The sequence below is a fragment of the Aythya ferina genome, assembly GCF_964211825.1.
Source record: "Aythya ferina genome assembly, chromosome: 6".
NCBI classification, from domain to species: Eukaryota; Metazoa; Chordata; class Aves; order Anseriformes; family Anatidae; genus Aythya; species Aythya ferina.
Window position 1 is genome coordinate 40,620,173 of NC_140303.1, and position 22,897 is coordinate 40,643,069.

At 44.9% G+C, this 22,897-nt stretch overlaps 1 protein-coding gene across 4 annotated transcripts in view; it reads left to right on the forward strand.

The window, feature by feature from the left end:
• The window catches only part of GALNT13 (polypeptide N-acetylgalactosaminyltransferase 13), a 111,630-nt gene that overhangs the window by 48,225 nt on the left and 40,508 nt on the right, over positions 1–22,897 (forward strand). For all 4 annotated transcript variants that reach the window (XM_084523919.1, XM_084523918.1, XM_084523921.1 and 1 more), the window contains exons 5-8: positions 8,158–8,324; positions 9,339–9,546; positions 10,462–10,632; positions 18,403–18,520. In XM_084523919.1, coding sequence (XP_084380045.1) covers positions 8,158–8,324; positions 9,339–9,546; positions 10,462–10,632; positions 18,403–18,520 — 664 coding nt within the window. The remainder of the gene's footprint in view (positions 1–8,157; positions 8,325–9,338; positions 9,547–10,461; positions 10,633–18,402; positions 18,521–22,897) is intronic.

The following is a 22,897-nucleotide window of genomic DNA, read 5'->3' on the forward strand; positions in this document are numbered from 1 at the left end:
GTGCAGTGCTTGACTCGGGGATGTGCTCCAGCGGGTCTCTGGGCAGTGCAGGGTGTGGGAGCAGTGGCATGCCCAACGTGCTGCCTTGGTGAGCTGCCCCCGGCGGGGTACTCCTTGTCCCCTGTGGTCACTCCGTGGTGTAAAGCAGAGGGTGCAGAGCACCAGGATTGTGGGTTATGTCCATAAAAGAGCTGTTTCATGTGGGCTCAGCCGATGGACGGGGCTGCTGCAGAATGAGAAGCAGCCATCTGCTCTGCATCCAGCACGGCGCTTACCTGCCTTGCGAAGCACATCATCGAGCAGTGCCTTACTGGAAACACGGGGTGAAGAGCCAAGCGGCTGGCACCAAGGTATGGCACTGCTCTTGTCTTCACGTGCTGTGAGCAGAACTTCTCCCTTAGCTGGCAGCTTCAGATCCTGCTCTAGAGGCTGCTACAGAGCCCGAAGATCAGGCTGCCATCCTCTGCGCCAGGCAGATTGTGACAGACAAGGCGGTCTGTGGAAATGTTCCAAGTAAGAGGTTTTGGGACCCAAAGTTAATACTTGCTAAAGTATTTTGGGAAATACATTAAGAAGTAGGGGAGGGTTAGCCTGGTGAATTTCAAAGAGGATTCAGCAATGATAAAATAAAAAATGGCGATGGAAATGGAACAAAATTAATGATGAAAAGCCATCGCAGAAAGCCTCATCTGATCGATTGTCACTTCCATTACAGACTTGTCCTGAATTGAGCTGCAAGCCACATGTAATTGCTATCATTTTCAAATCTGGGGGGGTATTGATACTTCCATTTAAGGGTAATATAAAAATCCCTTCAGCTGACGGTTAAAGTACTTAGGACTGGCAGATCTTAAATTTTTTTCTTAATTGGAAAAAGTAGAGAAAGAAAGAAGGGGCCTGTAGTAAAGTCCCCCGAAAAAGCATCCTCTATGCAATGTTGTTTGCTTATAATATAGTAATAATTATGATAATAATAATACTGTGTTGTGTTATTATGGTCTTCCTCAAACATAAGAAGAACTTTGAGCATTTAGTAAATGACTTCAGAAGTAACTTTTAAAATATTGAAGCAGAATTTGGGGTTGAAACCCCCCAAGGAATATTTGCTGTTCAGGCTATACCCGAAGCCTGATGAACAGAGGTAGCTGAAGGGGTGCTTGGAGGGTCTTCGCTCCTGCAAAGTGCAAACCTGTTTATACTCTGTAATGACATACCGGAGACAATTTTCATGAGATTTTCACATCTTTCATCTGCTGGATGTAAGACTTGATTAGCTTTGGAGTATTTTGATACAATAACATTCAGTAAGGCAATGTGGATGCGGTTCTGGCACAATTCTTTCCTCTAAGTGAAATAAATTCCTTTTCAGTTATTTCCTATTTACCTTTTATTTGCATAAAATTCAGTTTAAAATAGGAGCTGGTGCAATTTAAGTGAATTTATTAAAGCAGAGTTTAAAGCGGTGTGTATTGAGATGTGGCAGCAGAATCTCATCCATGGCAATGCGATGTTTTCCTGGCTGAGTGCTGGTTCTCTGCACGGCCATCAGAAATGGACCCTTCTGCAGCTCCTGCTGAGTTAGCATTTACGTGGGGCATGGCAGGGGGGAGAAATGACAAATTGAGCTGAAAATAATTCTCCAATTCTGGCAGGGAATTCAAGCACTCAGTCTTTTTTTCCGTTCGTAATATTGTACCACGTATTTCATTAGAGCGGTCTGAATTTCCTTGCCTAACAGATCTCACACATGCTGTATACGAGGAAGCTGTATTTAGGCCACAGGATTCTCTAGTCCAAAAGTTACTGCTTACCCAGGAATAAATTATTGCTTGCTGTGAGTGGTTGACTTATACTCCAAAGCGTGATTTTTAGAAACCAAAACCAAAACCCCAAGCAGTGGTGATCTGAACACGGCGCAGTTACTGGCATTGAAGGGAAGGTTTGTGGCTTGGGAGCATTCCCCAAATGCAGCTCTCCACAGGCGCTTGCGGAGGGCTGTGTCACGCCAGTGCTGCATTTAGCGTGGTGTGAGGTGCATGGTGATTTTTGCCAAAAGGAGACGGGCTTCTCCAGGTTGTCCTTCTCCAGGAGGGAAACCAGAAGTGGCCCTCTCTTATTACTGACCATGGAATAAGCTGTTGGCTTGTGGGAATATTTTGGAACTGAAGTGTGCCATTCCTTACGTTTTTAAAGCCTGTTTCAAGATGAAATTACTTCGAATTCAGTTATCTATGAATATTTCTGTGGATACCAGCGCTACCCCCCTGGAATAATGCGATAGCTGTGTGTGCTTGAAAGCCTGATACAGCAGAGCACAAACAACTTTCGTTATGTGCTATTAGCATGGAATAAAGCATCATAAAGTGTGGAATAAAGCATCATAAAGTGCCTGGAGTATAATCAATACCCATTAATGTGGTTTGGCATCTTGTGAGGCGATGATGGCAGCTTGTTCTGGTTCCAGAGGGAGGTAAAGGAACAAGGCTGACCGCCAGCTTTGCCGAGCAATGGTGCATGCCCCTCGGCAGTGGTGAGTAACGCCAGAGCATCGAGACCTTGCACGCTGGCTTGATTTCATAGGGTCACAGAATGGTTTGGGTTGGAAAGAGCTCACAGCCCATGTAAATCCAACCCCCTGCCATAGGCAGAGACACCTCCCAGCAGCCCAGGCTGCCCAAATCCCATCCAGCCTGGCCTTGAACCCCAGGGAAGGGGCAGCCACAACTCTGGGCACCTGTGAAATCCCAAGAGCAGAATCAGCTGGGTACACCGGTGATCCGCCCGGCTCAGGTCATCCAACATCCACTGCCCCAAAGGCAGCACCGAGCGGTGCTGCTCCCCCTGCACCGCCTGCCTCCCAACAGTGCCTGGCAGCAGCACGACCAAAGAGCAGTGCTTAAGTCACCTATAAATAAATATCTGAGTTTCCCTGAGCTCACTTGGGAAATGGTAAGTATTTTCCCCAGAATTGGCATGTGACACATACTTCTTTCCAAATAAGAACACATTTAAATACATGGCGTTGTTCTAGTATGTGTTAAAAATTAATGATGTTTCTTTCTGTTTTCTTCTTTGTCCTTTATTTAAATATTAATTCAATATTGATTCATCCTAGGAGGAAAACCACTTTGGGAATGTGATAACCTATTTAAAGGTGAATTCTTTCATTTTGTGTAAAGTAATTGTTGATCATTCTTGGCAAAATGACATACCTGGACGTGACACTAAGACAATAATAATAAAACTGCAGAGAATTAAGTTTACTGGAAGGTAACCCTTCCATACAGAGATGAGTTTATTGATTTAATTTGCTGTATAACTTCTGATGCTTTGGCAGTTAAAGAAACTCCAGTGTTGTCATTTTTAGCAGGCAGTGCTGCAGATGAACTTGCTGCATAATGGGAAATTCATCGCTTCTGGTTATGCCAGTCTTTGTTACGGGTCTTAAGGTGCACTTCTGTTAAATTACGAGTGAGTTTTTCTCACGTCCTGACACTGCTCTCAGTTTTAGAGCTCTGACCTTGTGTTGTATGTGGTAGTGTAGGTACGAGGCGTGATGGCTGCCCTGGATGAACTGATGGCTTGTGGTTGCATGAGCTGCAGGGAGGCATCCGTGCTCAGGAAATGGGCTGCAATAAGGTGGTGGCTGTGGAGAGCTGCAAGAGGAAGAGGTGTGTGTGGCAGGGCTGTCCGAGGGGTGTCAGGAGAGCTCTGCCTCGTCCACCCACCTTGCTGAACCCCTGTGAGCACCTGGCAGGTCGGTCACAGCTGGGGTTTAATGGGCACTGTTCAAGTCCTCTTCATATCTGCATAGGTGTGTCTGTACGTGGTGATACAAATAAATGCGTGCTGGATACCTGAATGAAAATGCCACCACAGCTGCGCATGTAGTATTAATGAGAACATGGATCTGAATTAAAAATGGACGGAGGACGCACTGTGTGGCAAGCCAAGGGTTTACTAATTCAGTGCCGGGAAGTGGTGCATTCATCCTTCTTCTCTTCCTATTACCTCAGCCTGCGGCATGCACTGCTGCTGGATGCTCGGTCTGCCTGCGCCTGCAATCTGGGATCCCCGTGCTGTATCGGGCCGATAACCCCTCTATATCACTGATTCCTGGGCTGCCTCCTGTTTCTCTTTCCTAACCTGTCCCTGAGCTGTGTGAGACAGCTGCCCTGCCCTGTCGCTGATGGGGACGGAGCCACGAGGGCACATCGTGCTGCTGTGCATGTGTTGGTGCTGGTGGCACCGTGGTGGCCGCGGTCCTGCAGCAGGGTGGTCAGCAGGGCTGGGCTGGCTCAGCGTGGCACAGCAAGTCAGCTGCAGCAAGAGGAATTGTGCCAGTGTTCAGTGTGACAAGCCTTTCCTTTGCGTTTTCATGTTTTGCATTTTCACTGATGCAAAGCACCAGAAGGTAATGACTAAATAATCACGAAAATCCCCCGAGCCGTATAAACCAGATATATTTAACATAGTTCTTTGTTCCCCAATGCGTCGTATCAAAAATACTACATAACAAATAGTATATAATTGTTATAGTCTCATTTTTTTCCTCCAAGTATTTTGCTTTTCTGCATGACTTTCTGTCTTGAGTTGCTTCCTGAGAGCTTCGGTACAATTCTGCAAGAGAGAAAATCACAGCGCAGCCCTTCATGTGCACGTAATTTGCCAACGGGAAAGATGGTAAATAGAGTCTCACTCTGTTTCCATGTTATTGATCTTGAAAAATGTGTTTTTCTCGCATTTAAACAGCTGTATTTACTTCATGTGTATTCATAAAGTAACATCTGATGACTGCATGAGAAAAACCAATGTTTCTGGGAACGTGTTTCCAGTGTTGGTGCATGTTGAACAATCAGCACGCATTGTAAATAACGGAGGGGAGGCAAAGCAGGAGTCCTTGTGCTTGATAGCTGTGTGAGGAGCAGATGACTTATTTATCACTTCGTCAGTGCGCGGTGTATTTTTGAAGTAGAAAAAATGCAGCGTGAGTCACTGTAATTATTTCGGTAACGGGAAGTGGAAGGTTTTTATCCTCCCTGAGCTTACAAACATCTCCGTGTGAGCAGGGTGCTCAGCAGGTGTCTGCTCGCTGGAACACCAACAGGGGTGGGACAGGGACTGGTGGTGATGAAACTGTCCTGGGGAAGGGCATGGGACGGCAGCAGCAGCAGTACTGCCCTGCAATACTCAGGTCTTTAAGTTGAGCGTAACGTATTGCTACGCCATGGTGCTTCATGTTTTTCTTGGAGCCAAAGTGGCTGGCATCATCAGATGGCCTAAATAACTTAGGCTGTCAAAATCTGTGATGTTCAAAGACTTGGAGGAAACCAAAAAATGTGTACAAAACCCTTTCTGATAGCTAAAGTACAAACATAGACAGCCCCAAATTTACCTTTGCTCACAGCATTACTGCCTGGGCAATGCCTTGCCCCTGGCCTCTGCCTTACGTGGCAGAGGTGCCGTTTAAGCTCCCAAAAAGCTCCCAGAAAGCTTTCCAGAAGCTCCCAGAAAGCAGGAGGAAGTTAAACTCGCTGCAGAGCCTCGGTTTTCACGGCTCCTGGGTTTGCTGCGTGTTGTGGGTGGAGGTCAGCGCGGGGCCCACTGCGCCGCCCAGGCTGGGCTCAGGGCTGCTCTGGGCAGGTTAAGTGCTGCAATAACATCTAATGAAATATGGATTTTATGCTATAATGCAGACAAAGTACTGGCATTTACATTTTCTACTGAAAGCAAATGACCCAAATTAAACAAAGTGTATGGGTTTAATTTAGTCTCTGATGAGCAGACCAGATATCAACAAATCCCAGTTCATCACTTGATGTAGCTGAGAAACTATACATAGCACCCCGCCAGAATGAACTCGTTTGGAAATGGAATAATCCTCCTCCAGGGAGGATAATCCCACCGTGTAATTGTCTGAGAGACTAAGGAGGGGCGTGCAGAGAGCCCTCGGTAGTGACAGGAGAGGGATTCCTGCCTTCATGGTGCATTACCTCATGTGGTCACTGTGGAAGCTCTGAAGGACGTGCAGTAAGGATGCTGCTCCCAGGCTTTCATGGCAAGATTTGTTATCATTTAGATGGCTCTGCTGCAAAACACAGGACATGCAACCTCTTGAGAAACGTCCTGAACTTACCTAGCCCTTAGCTTCTCTGGGTACCCTCACGTACCTTGGAGAATAACCAGAACGATGGCTAAAATTCTGGAGATCTTGGCAAACACTGCCTGATGACAAACATTCTGTTCCTTAATATTCCGCTTGTACTACCAAATTAGCGTTAAGCTGCAAACAAGGAGATATCTGTTCCTTCTCTTCTTGTCGTTTCACTGCTGGTGAATATTTCTGAACATTTTTAAACATGATCTTATGTAACATCTCTCTTCCGATTTCCAAAATTGTATCTGTTTTAAATGTAATTAAAATGATTGTTGTGAAATATGGGTCAAACAGACTTATGCCAGCTTTGTATATGCCCTTTCAGTGTGCTTTTGAAATAAATAAATTCGAAATGTCTGGGTTTGGACACATTGTTCTGCTAAGCTTGCACTCCTAGACACCTCAGTGGACGTGGAGGTTAATGAGTTACAAACTTTTTGAATATGAACTTTGAATCTAAATCATAGCTGATGTCTAGACATATAATTAATCGGGTGGCTGAAGTTGCAAAGGCGGGATGCTTACAAGCAAACTCCAGTGGTGCTCATCAAAAGGATGTCAAGACTGTTACGTACATGTGCACACATATATATGTGCTTATGTATATGTGGATAGCTACTGTTAGCCCCATTTTAATGGCAATGAGGCAGAAGAAAAGCTTAAAGAGAGTTTTGTTATGGTAGATGATGTTTGTGAAAGAAACTTTATGGACAAGCTGAGTTTTGTTTAGGGACTTTAGCCATTTGTTTCATGGCTCTTCATACAGAAGTTTGATGTGCTAAGGAGGCTTCGCCTAAGGAAGTATTGCATTTTCTGGACTGGTTGATTTTTCAAATAACATAGATAAAAGTGATAACATTGTGCTTGTGTCACAGAGAATGCAGAGTATGTAAATGCTAGTAAATAATTCATTAATTTAGATTTTTTTGATGAAGCTTTGAATATGCGGTATTATGAAGAATATGCACTAAAATCCATACATAGTTTATTCGTACTTCATGTACAAGTTAATTCACTAATGTGTGTATACCTCTGCTGAAGAAAGCAAATACATGCTTACCTATCTGTGCTGGAAGTGCCTTCCTGCATTAGGAACATGGTAATAATATCATGGTTAGAGTAGAAAATCCTAAAACAATGAAATATCAAAAAATAAAAAATAAAGTAGTGGAAACTATTTTAAGTCACCATGGTTAACAGTCCATACTGAGTGTGTTTAAATAGATTTGACCTGTGCTGACAGATGGATGTAGGTACGCTTGTATTTTTGAAATGTGTCAGATCTGGAGAGAATACACAGATTTCCGGATTGACTTTAGTAGGAAGCAAATAACTCTAATGTGCATTTGTAAAATCAGCTTTGTTTGGTATTTGTTGTTCACTTTGCCTTGATTTCTGCAGTTTCAGAAAATAGGTGAGATATTCGCCGCTTGTTCTTGCACTGAATGGGCATACAGAGTGTTCTGGAAAATAGCAATTTTTTTCTTCTTTTCAAGAAGCCACTGAAAATGGGAAGGTCTCGGAGGTGTGTGCATCTGAAATCACAGGATTTGGGATTTGTCACAATAAAAGACTTACTTAGCCTAACTGTTAACTGCTTGATATGCTGTATGTTAATTGCACCTTGTCTTGTGCACAGCCGATTTTTGCATTTGAGGTGCCAGAAGTGCTCAGGCTGTGGCACCGGATGCTGATTTCTGGGTGCAGAGACACATGGGAGCGAGGAGCCCTGTGTCTCTGTGGGCAGTGAGTGCAGAGAAACCCCACCTCTGGGGGCTTCTCCATGCATTCTTAGCAAGAAAACAGAATTTACAAGTCCCTTTGCCTCTTGGTCTTCTCCCTTGGGAGCATGAAGAGATCAATAGCTGGCTTGCAATATATCCTGTTCAACAGGCTTAGAGCTCCTTTTCCTTGAGTCTTTCCTGTTGATAGAGCTCCTTAGGATTTTCTTAAAGATTAACTTCACCCTTTCTATCTATTTTTTCTGTATGTGTTGGCAGGTGCAAGACAAAAGTCTACCCTGACGAGCTCCCGAACACAAGCGTAGTCATCGTGTTCCACAACGAAGCCTGGAGCACTTTGCTTCGGACGGTGTACAGCGTTATAAACCGCTCGCCTCATCACCTGCTTGCTGAAATCATCCTGGTCGATGATGCCAGCGAGAGAGGTGGGTGTTTGCAGGGAGGAGTTGCACTTCATGTGTCCTTGTAGCGCCGTTTGGGGATGCTGCACCATTGCATCGATAGGCAAGAGCTAAAATACAATTTCAGATAGTAACAGAGACGAAGGTTGGTTATCAGGCTGGAAGGCTGTGTGTGGTGCTCCTAGCCAGAATTTCATTAGTCCTGTTTTGCACTATGGTTTCTCATTTCACGTTGCTGCGAACAGCAGAATCCTTCTCCATCTCTCTCTTTTTGTCTCTCCCTCGCTGTCTCTCAGGAGCCCTGTGCTGTGCTTCAGGTTTTACTGAATGTCCAGGCTGAGCCAATTTCCTTCCACTGCTCTATTGATAAGCTGGTATTTGCGGTTCATTTCTTTTGGTGTTGTCCCTTTTAATTTAAAGTAACCTTATTTTTAAATCGGTGTTTAGAAATAAAGCTGTGAAACGTGAAACTGATATTATCTGGAAAAGGGAATCATGTTCTGTAAATGGAATGGATGGAACCGTAAACATCTTCACCTTGTGCAAGACCAAGTAATTTTTCTAAAAGCAACAAATTTAGGAGTTCTAGAGGGTTCAAATGGTGAAATTCATCAAATATAGCCATATTTGTATTTGGCTGTAGCAAAAGCGTAATCATTTTACACTCAGTATTAATTGTTGACTTATTTCTAGGAAACTGATTGTGACTTACTTAAAAATCTTTTTTTCTGTGATGTTTCCATGAGGTGCTGGGATAATTGTGTGTGTCTGCACAGACTGTTTTCCTTGGCTGCGTTGAACCAAGTTGCAGTATGAACCTCTGTAGCTCTGCTCTTGGTCTTCAGATAATCTATAAATGTGTCCAAATGCATTTCCTGGGTTATGGCAGCGCTCATGCATGGCAGCCCTTGGATGGCTGAGCACAGCACAGACACTCTGCAGGTAGATTTGGAGTCCTCAGGAGTTGCTGAACCCAGCTAAAATACTGTGTTTTTTGGTCTTTTCTTTTTTTTTTTTTTTTCCAATTATCTTTGGCAGAATTTTTGAAGACCTCACTAGAGAATTACGTGAAAAAGCTGGAAGTCTCCATAAAAATCATTCGGATGGAGCAGAGGTCAGGACTGATCCGCGCGCGGCTGCGGGGGGCAGCAGCCTCCACGGGGCAGGTGATAACCTTCCTGGACGCGCACTGCGAGTGCACCCTGGGCTGGCTTGAGCCGCTGCTGGCCAGGATAAAGGAGGACAGGTGAGGTGGCTCTCGGGTGGCCGGGTGCAGGGAACCTGCCTCCAGCCTCAGCTGGGGCTCCAGGCCATTCCTTGATCGCTGTGCAGCTAAAAATAATAATAATAATAATAATAAAAACAAAGTAAAAATGAGAAAGATGCAGTGAGCTGAAAAAGATTTTAAAAGATTTAAGAGAAAGATATAGTATTCTGTAACATTTATGTCTAAATCTCATTTGAAATATATGATAAGCTTTTGATTCTTAGAGCAGATTTCTGTTGCAGTGGTCCTAGCCCATCTTTCTCCCCTCTTTTCATCCTGCGCTTCTTCTTGTCCCTGTGACCTCCAATAGTCTCTGAAATTTGCCTGCCTTTTCTTTTTCCTGCACGTGCATGCCTGCAGACACAGGAGGTGGGCTTTGTTCTCATTTACCAAAGGTGTGTTGCGTGTGCTCCATGAGGCATGGGCACATGGCTATGGTAAAACCAGCCCTGCTCGAGTCCTGCAGCCCCAAGCAGAAATATTCTTGTGTTTATCTCACCAGTGCCAGTGTTAGAAAAGAGGAGAGGTACATGGGGGGAACTATTACACATAAGTAAGAAGTAAGTAGAAGAATTTGCCAGCACTGAATGGTTCGTGCTGCAGGGGTGAGGTGTGTGGCAGTCACTTCTGCCATGCGGAGAGGATTTGGCTGACGAGCAGGAGGCCCCAGGCAGGGTTAGGAGTGGGCAGCTTTCAGCTTTTGGGTGCACAGCAGGAATCAACATCCCCAAAAAGCTGCTGACCACAGAAAACATGAAGTTTGCACAACCTCGTTTGTGGAAGAGAAGCTGGAACCGTGGTAAATTGGCTTTTGTGCACAGGAGCCTCAATGTAAAACCATGGGATATTCAGAAAAAAAGAGTTTGATTTTAAAGCCATTCTTTTTTCTTACAGGAAAACTGTTGTGTGCCCAATCATCGATGTGATCAGCGATGACACATTTGAATACATGGCTGGGTCGGACATGACTTATGGGGGGTTTAACTGGAAACTCAACTTCCGCTGGTATCCAGTTCCCCAGAGGGAGATGGACAGGAGGAAAGGGGACAGGACCTTGCCTGTAAGGTAAGGAGAGTGAACCAAGAATATTACACATTTGACTCTTTAGCTTGTCCATGCAGATAATAACATCTAATACTTAAGATTTTGCTGCAGTATCAGATACTGTACATGTCAGATAGCTGCGGCACACTGTTCAGGGCAGAAAAAAACATCTGACCTAGCCTTAATGCTGAAAGGTGGTTATCAGAGCTGAGAAAACTCATTACATTTTCTTTTGAACATTTAATAATTCAAACTAATACCAGCTATGTAAGTATTGAAGTTTCCTGTATGTTTGTTTTCTGCCAATAGCCTTGTTGAACTTATGTTTACAGTTATTACTGTTTCCATAATTTAAAATAAATATTACAACATATTTCTGAAAAGCAAATTTTTGAATGTTTAACCCCACCATTCGGTTATGATAATTTGCACTTCTTAAAAGATATGCTTCTGTTGCCTAGAAAATAAAACTGATGACAGTGCACACCCAGTCAAAACTGATCTAAGTATATGTCCAGAATTCCTCTGATCCTTCCTAACCTCCTTCATTTAATTGCTCAACCAAGGTCTGTAGCAAAACCTTGAGGAAAATTTTAAATGAAGTTGAAACCAAACAAATTGAATAAATTAGTTGCCATGGGTTATTTGCTCAGCTCTAATAGCTTCTTCGGTCTTCATGAAAACTAAAATAAAAAATAAAATTAAAAATAAAAAAATAAAAAAGCTCTCACAAGTGGATGTAATGGTTTCAAACCTGTCTAAGAGACATGATGAAGTGGAAAGAATTTCAGTCCTGCATACCCCCAGTTGTGGGCAACAGGCAGATAAAGAGAGAGCCAACTCAGGGGACAGCAGCTCACAGCAAGGCTTTGCAAAAAAAGAATCCAGGTAAGGCAGTGGGTGGGCGAAGAAAAGCTTTTCAAAGCTACTTACGCTGCAGATGGCCAAAATCTGTCATTTTATGTCCTTCAAAGCCTGGAGTCAGGGAAGCGCTGCATTTTTTAGATTTCTTTCTGAGGAAGCCATCTGAGGAACCACCTTGTTTTCCTCTTTACCCAGCTAAAGAGGAAAGCCGTGCCTCACTGCTGAGTCTGGTACTCAGAGGAGGCAGTAGATGCTCGTGCACAGGCAGAAGGGAGGAAGCCGCAGGAGGCTTCGGGGCCGTGTCTGCTCCCAGCGTGGGCTGCTCTGGGCAGCTCCCCGGGCATCTCAGCCCTTCCCCAGCTCCCACATCACACATCCCTTCCTTCTGGGCACCGATGGGTCAGACCAGGACCCGGGTCAGCTCTGTGCCGAGGGAAGGTCTCAGCAGGGCATCTGCCATTGGGTTGTGGTCTGGGTTTCTCACCCTCTCTGGGCCAGTTGTGCCTGGTTTCCCAGATATGTGCATGTCAATGCCTTGTTTGGGTGTAAAACCCTTGGGAAACGCACGGTGGGCAGGGAGCAGAGCTGTGCTGGAGTCCGTGGGGTGGCTGTAAATGCAAGCGGTGCCCCAGGGAGCAGAAGCGGACCCTGTTGTTAGCAGAAGGGTGATGGAACTGATTTTTGAGTCAAAAGAACTGTTTTTCTCATGATCTAAAATTTTATCAGCCAGCTGTGAAGTCAGCTATTTCAGTCAGCTGTGCCAGAAGCTATTTCATTACAGCTGAGGTGTGCGTTAAAATTCGTGGAGTTCATTATCCTAACGAGCTGCACAGCCTCACGCCTCGCTGGCTGCTGCTCCCCTCGCGTCCTTCGCCTTGCGCTAGTTCTCCTGTCTCTCCCGTGTCGGACCCATTCACAGACACAGCGAGTTTTCAAAGAAATGCAAATCCAAGTCCATATTTCCTTATTTTGAAATAAAGGACTACTTAAAGTTAATCCAGAACCGTACATGTAATTGGCTTTTAAAGTTATTAAAACAAGCAAACAGAAAAAGCAGCTTTTCAGTTTTTTTCCCTGCCAGCTTGTAGCTGGTGATTGTGCGTTTTGGGACTCCTCCTGGTAAAGATGGGTGTTAGTGAGCAGAGTGGGGGGTGAAGGAGCCAGAGGTTAATGACAAGTGCAACATGCTCCATAATTATCCCTTTGACAAGTGTTTCAGAGTGAAGCAATAGCTCCAGGGGTGTGTAATTGTGCTGGCTGAGGCACAAATTGTTAGCTTTTTGACACAGATGCCCTTTCTGGCCACCTAGGGGAGAAATTTTGGTCTCTTCTGTATTGGCATAAGATGCTCCCTACTGCCCATGTCATCTCCCATTTTACCTGGTGGGAGGGGAACCCGAGAAGCAGCTGAAGCTGCCCTGCTCCGGCGTCTTACGGATGCAGGAAATGAGAAGTGAAGGCAAATGCATCCCTCTCACTTGACCAGGGCGACTGGGGACCCAAACAGATCATCCAAGCATCTCTGTTATGGTACAAAACCCTTGCCATCCCCAAATCCTTCTGAGTTCATCCTTCCTAGTCAAAACTGGGATGTGAGATTTCATCTGGAAACACTGGCAGCTGGTGGAAACTGGGCAGAGGTGAAACGCACTTCATCTAGGAAATAACAGTCAGTAGGTCATCAGCTGCTTGCAGTGCTAGCTGCTATCTGCAAATGCTTATCAAAAGCGGTCCAAGAGATTGTAGCAGTAAATCAGTCTCAAGGTGTCAAACACAATAGCAAATTCAGCATCCCAGGAGAAAAGGTGTAATATTTCAGCTAAGTTCAGAACGTTTTTGGCAACCGCTGCTACCTGACTATTCAAGAATTGAGAGGCTACAAAGAAAGAAAAGTGTAACCCACACCACAAATTTCGAAACAAATTGATGGCTTCATTTTTTTGTTTGTTTTATGTTGCTTTCACCATTCTATGACATTATTTTAGTCTTACATATATTGAATATGTATGCATGCATATTTTTAATTTGTAATCAATGGAATGAGCATAGAGTACATAAAAATTGTTGGCTTACATGTTAGTTTGTGCATATGCATAATATAATCATTGCATTCAAATTACACTTTTTGTTACACTAAAAAATCCATATAGTTGGAAAAATTACTAAAATTTTTACCTTTCATAATACCATTGATAAATTCCTACCATTCCTTTTTAGATTTAATATCACACTGCATGCGTTTTCAAACTATGAGGGCAGTGAGGCCGTGGCCCAGGCTGCCCCGAGGTGGGATTTGGGCAGCCTGGGCTGGGGGAGGTCCCTGCCCATGGCAGGGGTGGCTCGGGGTGCGCTTTGAGGTCCCTTCTGACCCCAACCCCTCTCTGGCTCTTTGAATTATTTTATATAGGATTCACTGTTTGGGTGTAACGTTTATTATTGTATATACATTTTTATGACAAAGACCAGAATAGCTTGCTGCTGAGAGATCACTCGTTGATATGGACAGCGCTCAGCCATCCACTAATCCCAATGCTAAGTTAAACGTAGACCATGAGGTGTTCCCAGAAGGTACCAGGTTCTTTCTAGCTAGTGGGTGTGAAACACAGCTTGCTTGTTTGTTTTATGGAATTAAAGAAATGGTTAAAGTCGTAAGTTAGGTGTTTGAGTCAACTGCAACATCCACCCTTGCTGGAATCTCTGGAATTGATGGGAAAAGGTTAATTAATTCAGTGACTCTGATGTTCAAGCCCTACAACTAATTGTCATGCAGTACAGCTGTAGAACTTTCTTACTGGAATCTATTAGAAAAGTTGGGCTGTTTGTCATATTTTTAGCAAACAGAACGGTGGGATGTGTAGGTGCCTCCCATACTAATTAGCAGTGCTTTGCCGTGGACAAAACGGGTTCTGGTGTAGGTACACGCACGTACGCCATTGCAGCTGCTGGGCTTTACACGTGAGCCCGTAGCACTTTCCCCCCCCTTATTTTCTTCTTTTGATTCTTAAGCACTCACTTAACATCCTTTTCCTTGCTTTCGTGTTCTTCTTCCTTTAGCTAGCGTTCTGTCAGGTCAGCTAACACCGTGACAGCGTAACCTTTCCCAGAGCAGTCGAAGCGGGTAACCTTTCCCCAAAGAATCACAGTTTTGTGAAGGTATCAAAAGCGTTTCCAGGTTGCAGATGCTCCTGTTTACAAGTGGTAGGTGAGGGGCGGCAACACCGACAGTGTGGAGCCCACTCAGTGCCCCCAGTGGGAGGGAGGAGGGGATAGGAGTCAGTGGTCATTAGGTAATGGCATTTCCATCCTTGTTTATTTTTTTTTAATGTAATTATATTTTTTTACATGTATAATGATCAGAAGCAAAAGAAAGAATATCAGGGAGCTTTCAGTCAGTGCAATATCTTTGCTAGGACCAAGACCATAAAGTGAGAATAGGAGGTGGAAATATGTAGAAGAAATACCTGAAGAAAAAATTGGTCATAGAGATAGAGCTGTTGAAGACAAATACTTCATTCTGAGGCGCATTGCAGAAATCAAGTGCAATCTTTGGCTTTGAGAGCAAACATTACCTGAGCCAGAGAGCTTGGGAGGCTTCCAGGTGGTGCTGCAAGGTGCGTTTTGTACTCTGATGGTACAGCACCCCTCAGGGCTCACGTCTGTGGGCCGATATACACCCAGGCCCTTTGGTTTGAATAGTGAATTCTGTTCCCTGCTGTTTTAAAGCACCTCAAGGATTTGATCTTGTTTCCATGCAAAGTAAATGCAGTTGCTTCCAGCAATTGCGAGTAACCTCTGGCTTTGCACACTTTGTAAATGATTAGGCCTTTTCAAAATATGTTATTTAAGTGCAAATCTGGCTTCTGTTCCCAGAGGGCTGTCTGGGAGCAGGACCTGGGTGGCTGCCCTGAGCACAGGGGGAGCTGGCAGCCAGAGCTCTACCCCCAGCAGCTCCTCGATGCCCCTGGCCCCGAGCCTGGCTCCAGCATAACACCCTGCTCACTGCCCGGGGAGCAGTTCTTGGGGTTAGCTCTAGATAGGGCATTTTGGCCCTAGACAGCCATGCAGTAAAGGTGCTTCCTGCAGGTGCTCAGGTGGGTGTGGGTAGATTGGAGAATTACTAAAACAGAGTCCTGGGCAATGCAGTCAGGTCTCAGGTGTGGCCCATCTCCCATCCAGTGGTAACTGGTCGTGGAGAGTGCCAGCGAAATGCAATGGTTTTGTTAAAGATTTCGTTATTACCTTCCTCTTTTTCCACTGAAAAATCCTTGGCCAATATTTGTACACGTTTTGTCGATAAGTGAACTCATTGCTCCTTCCATAATTTTGCCAGGGGCACTAGAAAACTGCCTGTGCCGTGGTCAATTTACAAACATCTCGTCTTACATCCGCAGTATCAGAACCACAGCAAGTTTCTGTGGGTATTCCCATACTTGCCCTTCATTTAGTTAGGACTAATGCTGAACTGATCAGCAGGAAGCAAGGGCCTTGCCCACCACTGCTTGAGGAGTGTTCCTGCTCCCGATGGCTTCATTGAGCAGAGGTTGAGCCCTGACCATGGCACAGACGTGCACTTAGAGGCATGACTTTAGACCACGCTGAGCTGATGTGCAGGGTGCAGGGCTTAGGGGAGGTGATGGCGGGTGGCTGTGGGCCCAGCTCCCCTGGCCACAGCATGGTCTCGAGTCCCCTTGAGGCTGCTCAAGCTGGCATTGGGGGGGCATCTTTGGGATGCTGCAAAACCAGAGCTGTTAAAACCCCTTCTGCTGCACTGCTTTCTTTCTGTGAAGTTAGAGATGTAGGTACAGGAACGGGAATCCTGCTTGCTGCCAACAGTTACAGAAATGAAAAGCAGACCGTATCTCCAAAATGAAATGAGAAGTGGGTTTGAATGATGATTAGCATTAATCATAACATATTACTGTAGTTGCTAGTATGACTCCAAGTAGGCAAAATATAGCTAATAAGCAAAAAGCTGAGAAAAAATGTAGAAACCCTGCCTCTTGCTAAAATTACTGTTTCAGCTGTTTTTACAGTGAGAGCTCTGCAGATCTGTTTATGCAACATTAAATTTACATAGCAGAGAATAGTCCTGCCTGCTACATTTCAGTTATTTAAGAATCTGTGGCATAGATTGGTACAGAGTTACTTACATTTTTACAGCCTGAAATTCAGCACTTTCAATTTCAGTTAGCAAGTAGTTAGGGGAACGCATTTTTATTTTTCATAAACTTTTGCCTATGGCATTTCAGAAGAATCCTGATCTTGATGTACAACTCAATTGCATCATTCAAAAATCATTTACGTTGAATCTTTGCAAGAATGGAAAAGTTGACGGTATTCGAGCAAACTGCCTTCCTCCAGGGAAGGAACTAAAGGGAGGAAGGGGAAGGACAGGGGGCACAGGCTGTGGGTTTCAGTCCCAGAGCAGCAGGAATGGCTTTACTTGTGCCACACCAGTGGCATTTGCCATCTCACTGGGTGAGGTGAGGGCAGTGAAGCAGCTTTGAAGCCTACAAAGGTTCAGCTGTGTCCCAATGCCAGCTGGCTAATTAACCAAGCTGTGGGTGCTGAGAGCCCAGGGAGAAAAATAGAAACAAAGTGTGGGTAACTGCAGTGTTGTTAAACTGTGCTTTCTTTTTTTTTTTTTTTTATTATTTTTTTTATTCTTTTAATGGCAGTAGCGATAGGCAGCTGGAAGATAATTGCTCAGCAGACAAATTGCCCTGGCCGAGGTCTGGGGGTGAGCGGGAGCTGCTCGCGGCCCGGCTGTGCCCCATGGCCCTGCAGCACGCGGCCTGCGGGGTGCCAGCTCGCCCCCCTCTGCCCCTGCCTCTGCTGCTGACTGCAGGCTGCTTTCCAATTTTACTGCATTTTCCGGAAGTGCACACGAACAATTCTTGTTGGTGTTGACTCATTTTTTGGAAAAAATCTGGGATGGCGTTTGCATAAGGCTGTCCCCAAACACATAAACGCCGGTAGATGCTGTGCTGTAGGGCAGAAGTGCTGCTCACGCTGCCCCTGCACAGGGCCAGGGGACAGAGGTCTGTGCTGACCACCGAACAGCAACTATTCCTAGCAGAATGCACAAGCAATTCCCTAAAAAAGACCATGGAGTAAACGAGTGTGTTTCTGTGACCGAGTCCTTCATTAACAGCTGCAGGCCGCAGCTACCTGCACGTGTACGTGTGTGCATACCCGTAGGCACCGGGGCTGCCTTAGGGCTCCCTCAGCAGTGGGCAGCTGTGGTGGCAGGGTTGTGGCTCCCAGCCCATGCCAGGAGCAGCCCTGTGGCCTCCCCTGGGGTGCTGGGGGTCTGCCGGCACAGGCTGGGGGCCGGGGGCAGGCTGGGGTCCAGGCTGGGGCAGGGGCACGGGGCTGTGCTCCTGCCGGCTCCAAGGAGCAGTCTTCCTCCAGTGCGGGCACTGAGCGCTAAAAAAAGCCCCCAAACACGTAGAGCAGATATTTACAGGGAAGTAGGACATCTTTACACGAAGGGAAGTTGCACTCTGACTGGATTTGCCTGTTGTAAGGATTTATAATCCTGTTAAGAGAGATTATGCCTGGTAATTTTATGCACATTTAGTCTCCCTCTAAGGCAAAGCTGAGGCATTAAACTCTCTGCGCTAAGCATTTCCGATTGGATTTACGCTGCTGTTCTGGGTGCAGCAGGCCCAATTCCATCCACTTTACCATTGCAAGGCTGCGCGGGGGCAGCCCAGCCACTCACGCTCGGGCAGCGCTCTTGCTGGCGCCGGGGGGGCTCTTATGTCTGTACATAGCATATATTTACAGTCAAAATGTCTGGGGAGATGTGTGCTGTAGTATCACGTGATAAATTCCACAGTGTCTTTCAAAAGGTATTTTTTCTTTTCTTTTCTTTTTTTCCTCTTTTTTTTTTTTTTTTCTTTTCTGTTTGTTTTCAACTAGGACCCCTACTATGGCTGGTGGCCTATTTTCTATTGACAGAAACTACTTTGAAGAGATAGGAACTTACGATGCAGGAATGGATATCTGGGGTGGCGAGAATCTTGAAATGTCTTTTAGGGTAATTGCCGTTTTCCTTCATTTTCTGTCGACGAACACGGTTTTGCTGTAACAGTTGCTACGCTGCAGATAGGGCGATTGTGTTTTAGCTGTCATGCAAGTCATGGGTTAATTTTAATTCTGAAGATGTTTGGGGATGCCTCATTATAGCATTCAGTCCTTTTTACTGCATGAAACGTTTTATTACTGTTTGGAAACTTTTAGTCTACACTTCTGAGATGATAAATATTTTAGTAAGATCCTTTTGTATGAAAGAAGCAAGGCGTTCTGTGAGATAGTGCAAATGCTAACTGACATAAAGAAAGTATAAATGTGTATAGTTAAAAAAAAAAAAAAAAAAAGAAAAATCAAATATATGTTTTAACAGAAGTTTTTGAAAGTGTATGCTGTCATGAACTTGCAAGTTCTGGCTGGGATTTTTATTCTGTATGGGATCCAAGCACACAGAAATTTCACATCCTGCAGAGAAGTGGCTGTATTTCTACCAGGGGTAGGTGTGCTGTCCATGAGAAGATGAAAATCTCATTGAATGAAATGCATTTAGTAATTGTCCTCAAGGCATAAATGAAAATTGGAAAGCTGAATCTTCAGTAAATCATTTTTAGAAAGGATGTTGAAAATGACTCTTAATATCTCTGATGTATAACAATTTTTGCATTTTAAGTAAGTATGCAAAATAAAACCTGTTATACCTATCCACAGCCCATAGGGCAGCATGGATATATTCTTCTTTCCTTTTTATTTTTGTTCCTCTTCTGTCTTCAGCCAGGGGTTGGTGGAATATTTTCTATTGACAGAGAGAACTTTGAAGAGTTTTGTCAAACAGATATTTCTGGAGGAGGTCAACTGAGAATTTGAAAGCATTTTCAGGCCATTTTCTATTAACTATACATGGTTCACTTTCCAGTAAAATAGAAAGGTAGAGAGACTTCTTCTGAGTGTTAATGTCTCAAATCCACATTTGTTGGTATGTAGGCTACTAAAAATGCTCCTTGGATGTATGTGGGCCTCTGTATAGGAACATATTTTTAACTTAAGCCTGTAGGATAGTAGACTTGTTTCTTGTGTCATTAGAAGTGATCCATGAAGCAGAGAGTGAATAGCACTGCTTTAAAGCATTAAATATGTGCCTCTGTAGTACTGCATGTTAGTACTGTTCACTTTTCACTTAGTGTCAGTGAATGGTTTCTGTGAGGTGAAGTTCACCTCATTTGCTGAAATTTTAAAAATCAGAAATGCTGATGCATGTAAAAGCCTGACTGGGTGAATCCTGAAGCAATTTGTTTTTGTTACTGCTTCCAGAAAACATTTTACAGAACCAGTTTTGGGCCTTTCCTTTGGAAGGGTCCCATTCTCATTAGTCTAAACATTCAACTGTTTTTTTGGAAGAACACTGGGTTTTCATTGTAAAAAGGGTAGTCCCTGAAACACTGACTCCAATACAAAGAGACAGACGAGATGATTTTTGGTCAGAGTGGGTGATAGATAATATGGAAACTGATTCTATGTGTGCTCCTTTTGGCAGTGGCTGGTTTTGTTAACAAAGATGCAAACACCGATCATTTTTCAGCCAGGCCCTGCAAATGCAACAAAATAAAATAATTTACAATTCCATGGTCTTTTCCCACTCCCTGGCATAACAGATCCTTCTTGGCAGAAAGCATTTGATCTTCTGCTGAGAGCAGCGTGTGAGCATGTATTCGGCTTGCAGCCTGTGCTGGAGACATGCCCTAAATAGGACGTTCCTAATGCATCCCCTCGCTGAATAATGCTAACCTACTCTGAAAACCTTTCCTGAGAGGTCTGGCGGTTCCACTGGGTTCTTCTGTCTCCTGCTTCCCCGCGGTGCTGCTGGAGGCTGCGTTCCTGCTGGGGGCCAAGGGAGTGGGGCTGGATGTGGAGGATGGAGCTGGTGAGGACCGCTGGCCCCATGCACCTGGGAAGGGCATGGCCACCCTGGGGACCCTAACCCCAATGCTGTGGGGCTCGTGGTGGCAGCAGGGCCTGGGGAGCTGCAGCGGCTGTGCTGGGGGCTGCCTTTGCTGTGGCTTGGAGTTCTGCTGCCTGGGCTTTTCTGTAATTGCTACTTTAGATGTTATTTATTTTTTTTTCCCTAAATAATCATTGCTTGAGGTCTGTTTCGGTTTGGATTTGAAAGCTACTCAATGCTTCTGTGAGCAAGCCGGTGATTGGCCTAAGTTATATAAATTCCGTGGGAGTGCTGTCATGAGAGCTGTTTCGGCTTTAAATTAGAAATGTCAGCCCGAGACATGTGAGCAGCCCAGGAGCAGTGAAGCAAGGCTCTCAGCGGACGGCCTTGCTGCTGCGAGCTGCCCTTGTGGCCAGCAGCTTTCCCTTGCTCCTTCGGGCTCCTCCGAGCAGCTCCTTGGGCATCCTGCTGGAAAACGTGCTGTGCCTTCACGTTTTCCCTCATAGACTTCAAGAAACATTACTGGCTAGGAAAGCATGCATTGGATTAATCAGAGGGCACGGTGTCACAAATGGAAATGAAGTGATACGTTTGCAGTGCAGGGATTGCCGTGGAAATGGAAGATGGCCGAGCTGTGCTGTTTCCTAGCATTTGGAGCCTTTGTCTTTAAAGGAAACCAGCCCCGTAGTCAAGTGCAACAAGTACAGCTAGATCAATAAGGTACCAAGGCCTCAGAATTTAAAAATGTGCCTGATGTAAAGCACCTGCAGGAAACGTGCCACCCTGAGCCAACGTCTGCAGCTCTTCCCTGGGCAATTAGAGGCGGTGGGATTATCCCTGATGGGATTATCAGAGGGATTTGCAGAATTACTTGGGTCCTGCCCCCCTTATTGCTGGGGGCACGTGGGTGCCGAGTCCTGGCCAGACCTGGCTTCCCCAGGGATTTCCTCTTCTCCCTGTCACCTGGACGGGCAGCGCAGGGGTAATGGCAGGTGATGGATGTCTGTCTGTCCGTCTGTCCGGCTGGCTGCCTGGCTGTCCTGGGGGCAGCTGCCCAATTCCTGTAAAATATCGAGGTAACGTGCACTGCTGTTACAGCTTCCTCACTCCTGGGCAAATCGATGTTTGGTCTATTAGCTGTGCTGCTGCTCACTGCTGAGCGGTCTGTAACGATCCTTTCTGGAGGATATCTTTTAATAACAGCAATTTGGAAAAAAAATATCCTGGCAGGAATCTCTTATAGCCGGGGACTGGAACTTTATTACACTAATGAAGGCATCATTTATTCTTAAAGGTTTTATATATGTATGTATATATATATATATATATATTACTTGTAGAATTCTTTGTACGTTTTCAATCTTCTCTTAAATTCTGTGTTTTTTTCTTCCAGATCAGAAAATGCCCTGAAAACTTTATAGCCAGAAAGGAGCTTTTATAACTTCAGACAGGCTATTGAAAATAATCAATAAAAAAAAATAATCTGTCAATCAGAGGAAAAAACAATTATTAATTTTTTAGAAAAAATCCAAACAGGGCAAAACAAGGCTGGAAGAAGCCAATGCACATGCTACCAAGACTGAGGTGCTGCTTCCCTTTGTTTGCTGGTAGAAGCCAGAAGTGCAGCAGGCTGTGCAGATGTGTCCGTGTGCGTTTCCTAAGAGGCGTGACGGGCTGATGTGTCGTGCTTGCTCTCTGCAGTGTGTGGTTAGGCTGATGTAGGACTTTGCACAGTAAATGCTGAGGGATCAGGGGTGTGTGATCCACTTGGCTCTTAGTGCATGCAGCGGCAGCCGCGCGTTGGAGGTCGCTGCTCTCCCGAGGTACAGCTGTGAGGCGGGGTGCTGGTGAGGAAGCTTTTCTGCAGAGCACAAAGCACTACTGATAGCAAATTTCCAGCCCCATGGTATGTGAGGCCCCTACTTTCAATTGCAAAATTACAGGTGTAACAGAGCAGTTAAACACGTCGAAGTAAGCGCTCTTAGCACGGTCGCCGATTTGGGCGACTGGGAGACTTGTGCTGTATAATTACGGGCATGATGGGATGCAGCATCCATCAGGCAGGAGAGGTTGCGTGAATGTGAGATTATTTTATTTGCAGAAAATACGCTGTGACATTGAAAATCACTTTCTGTGTGGCTGAGTGGAATTTGGGGTATATAAATCCCTAATCGCCTGGCAGACGGTCAGATGGAAAGTGCAGCTCTGTGGTTTTCAGTATTCCGTAGGTGCTGGACTGTGCTCACTAATTTTAAGAGCCTGGTTTGCTCATATATTGTACTCAAAAGATTTGTATACATAAGTCTAAAATATACGGCATTTCCCCCTTTTTTTGGTCCCCATTAATTTTTATGTATGTCATGATTCTGGTGTTTATGTAGGGGAAAATATTCAAGGTACACCGATTCAGCTAATTTGATTATGGTGATCTTGTAGATGGGTATCAGA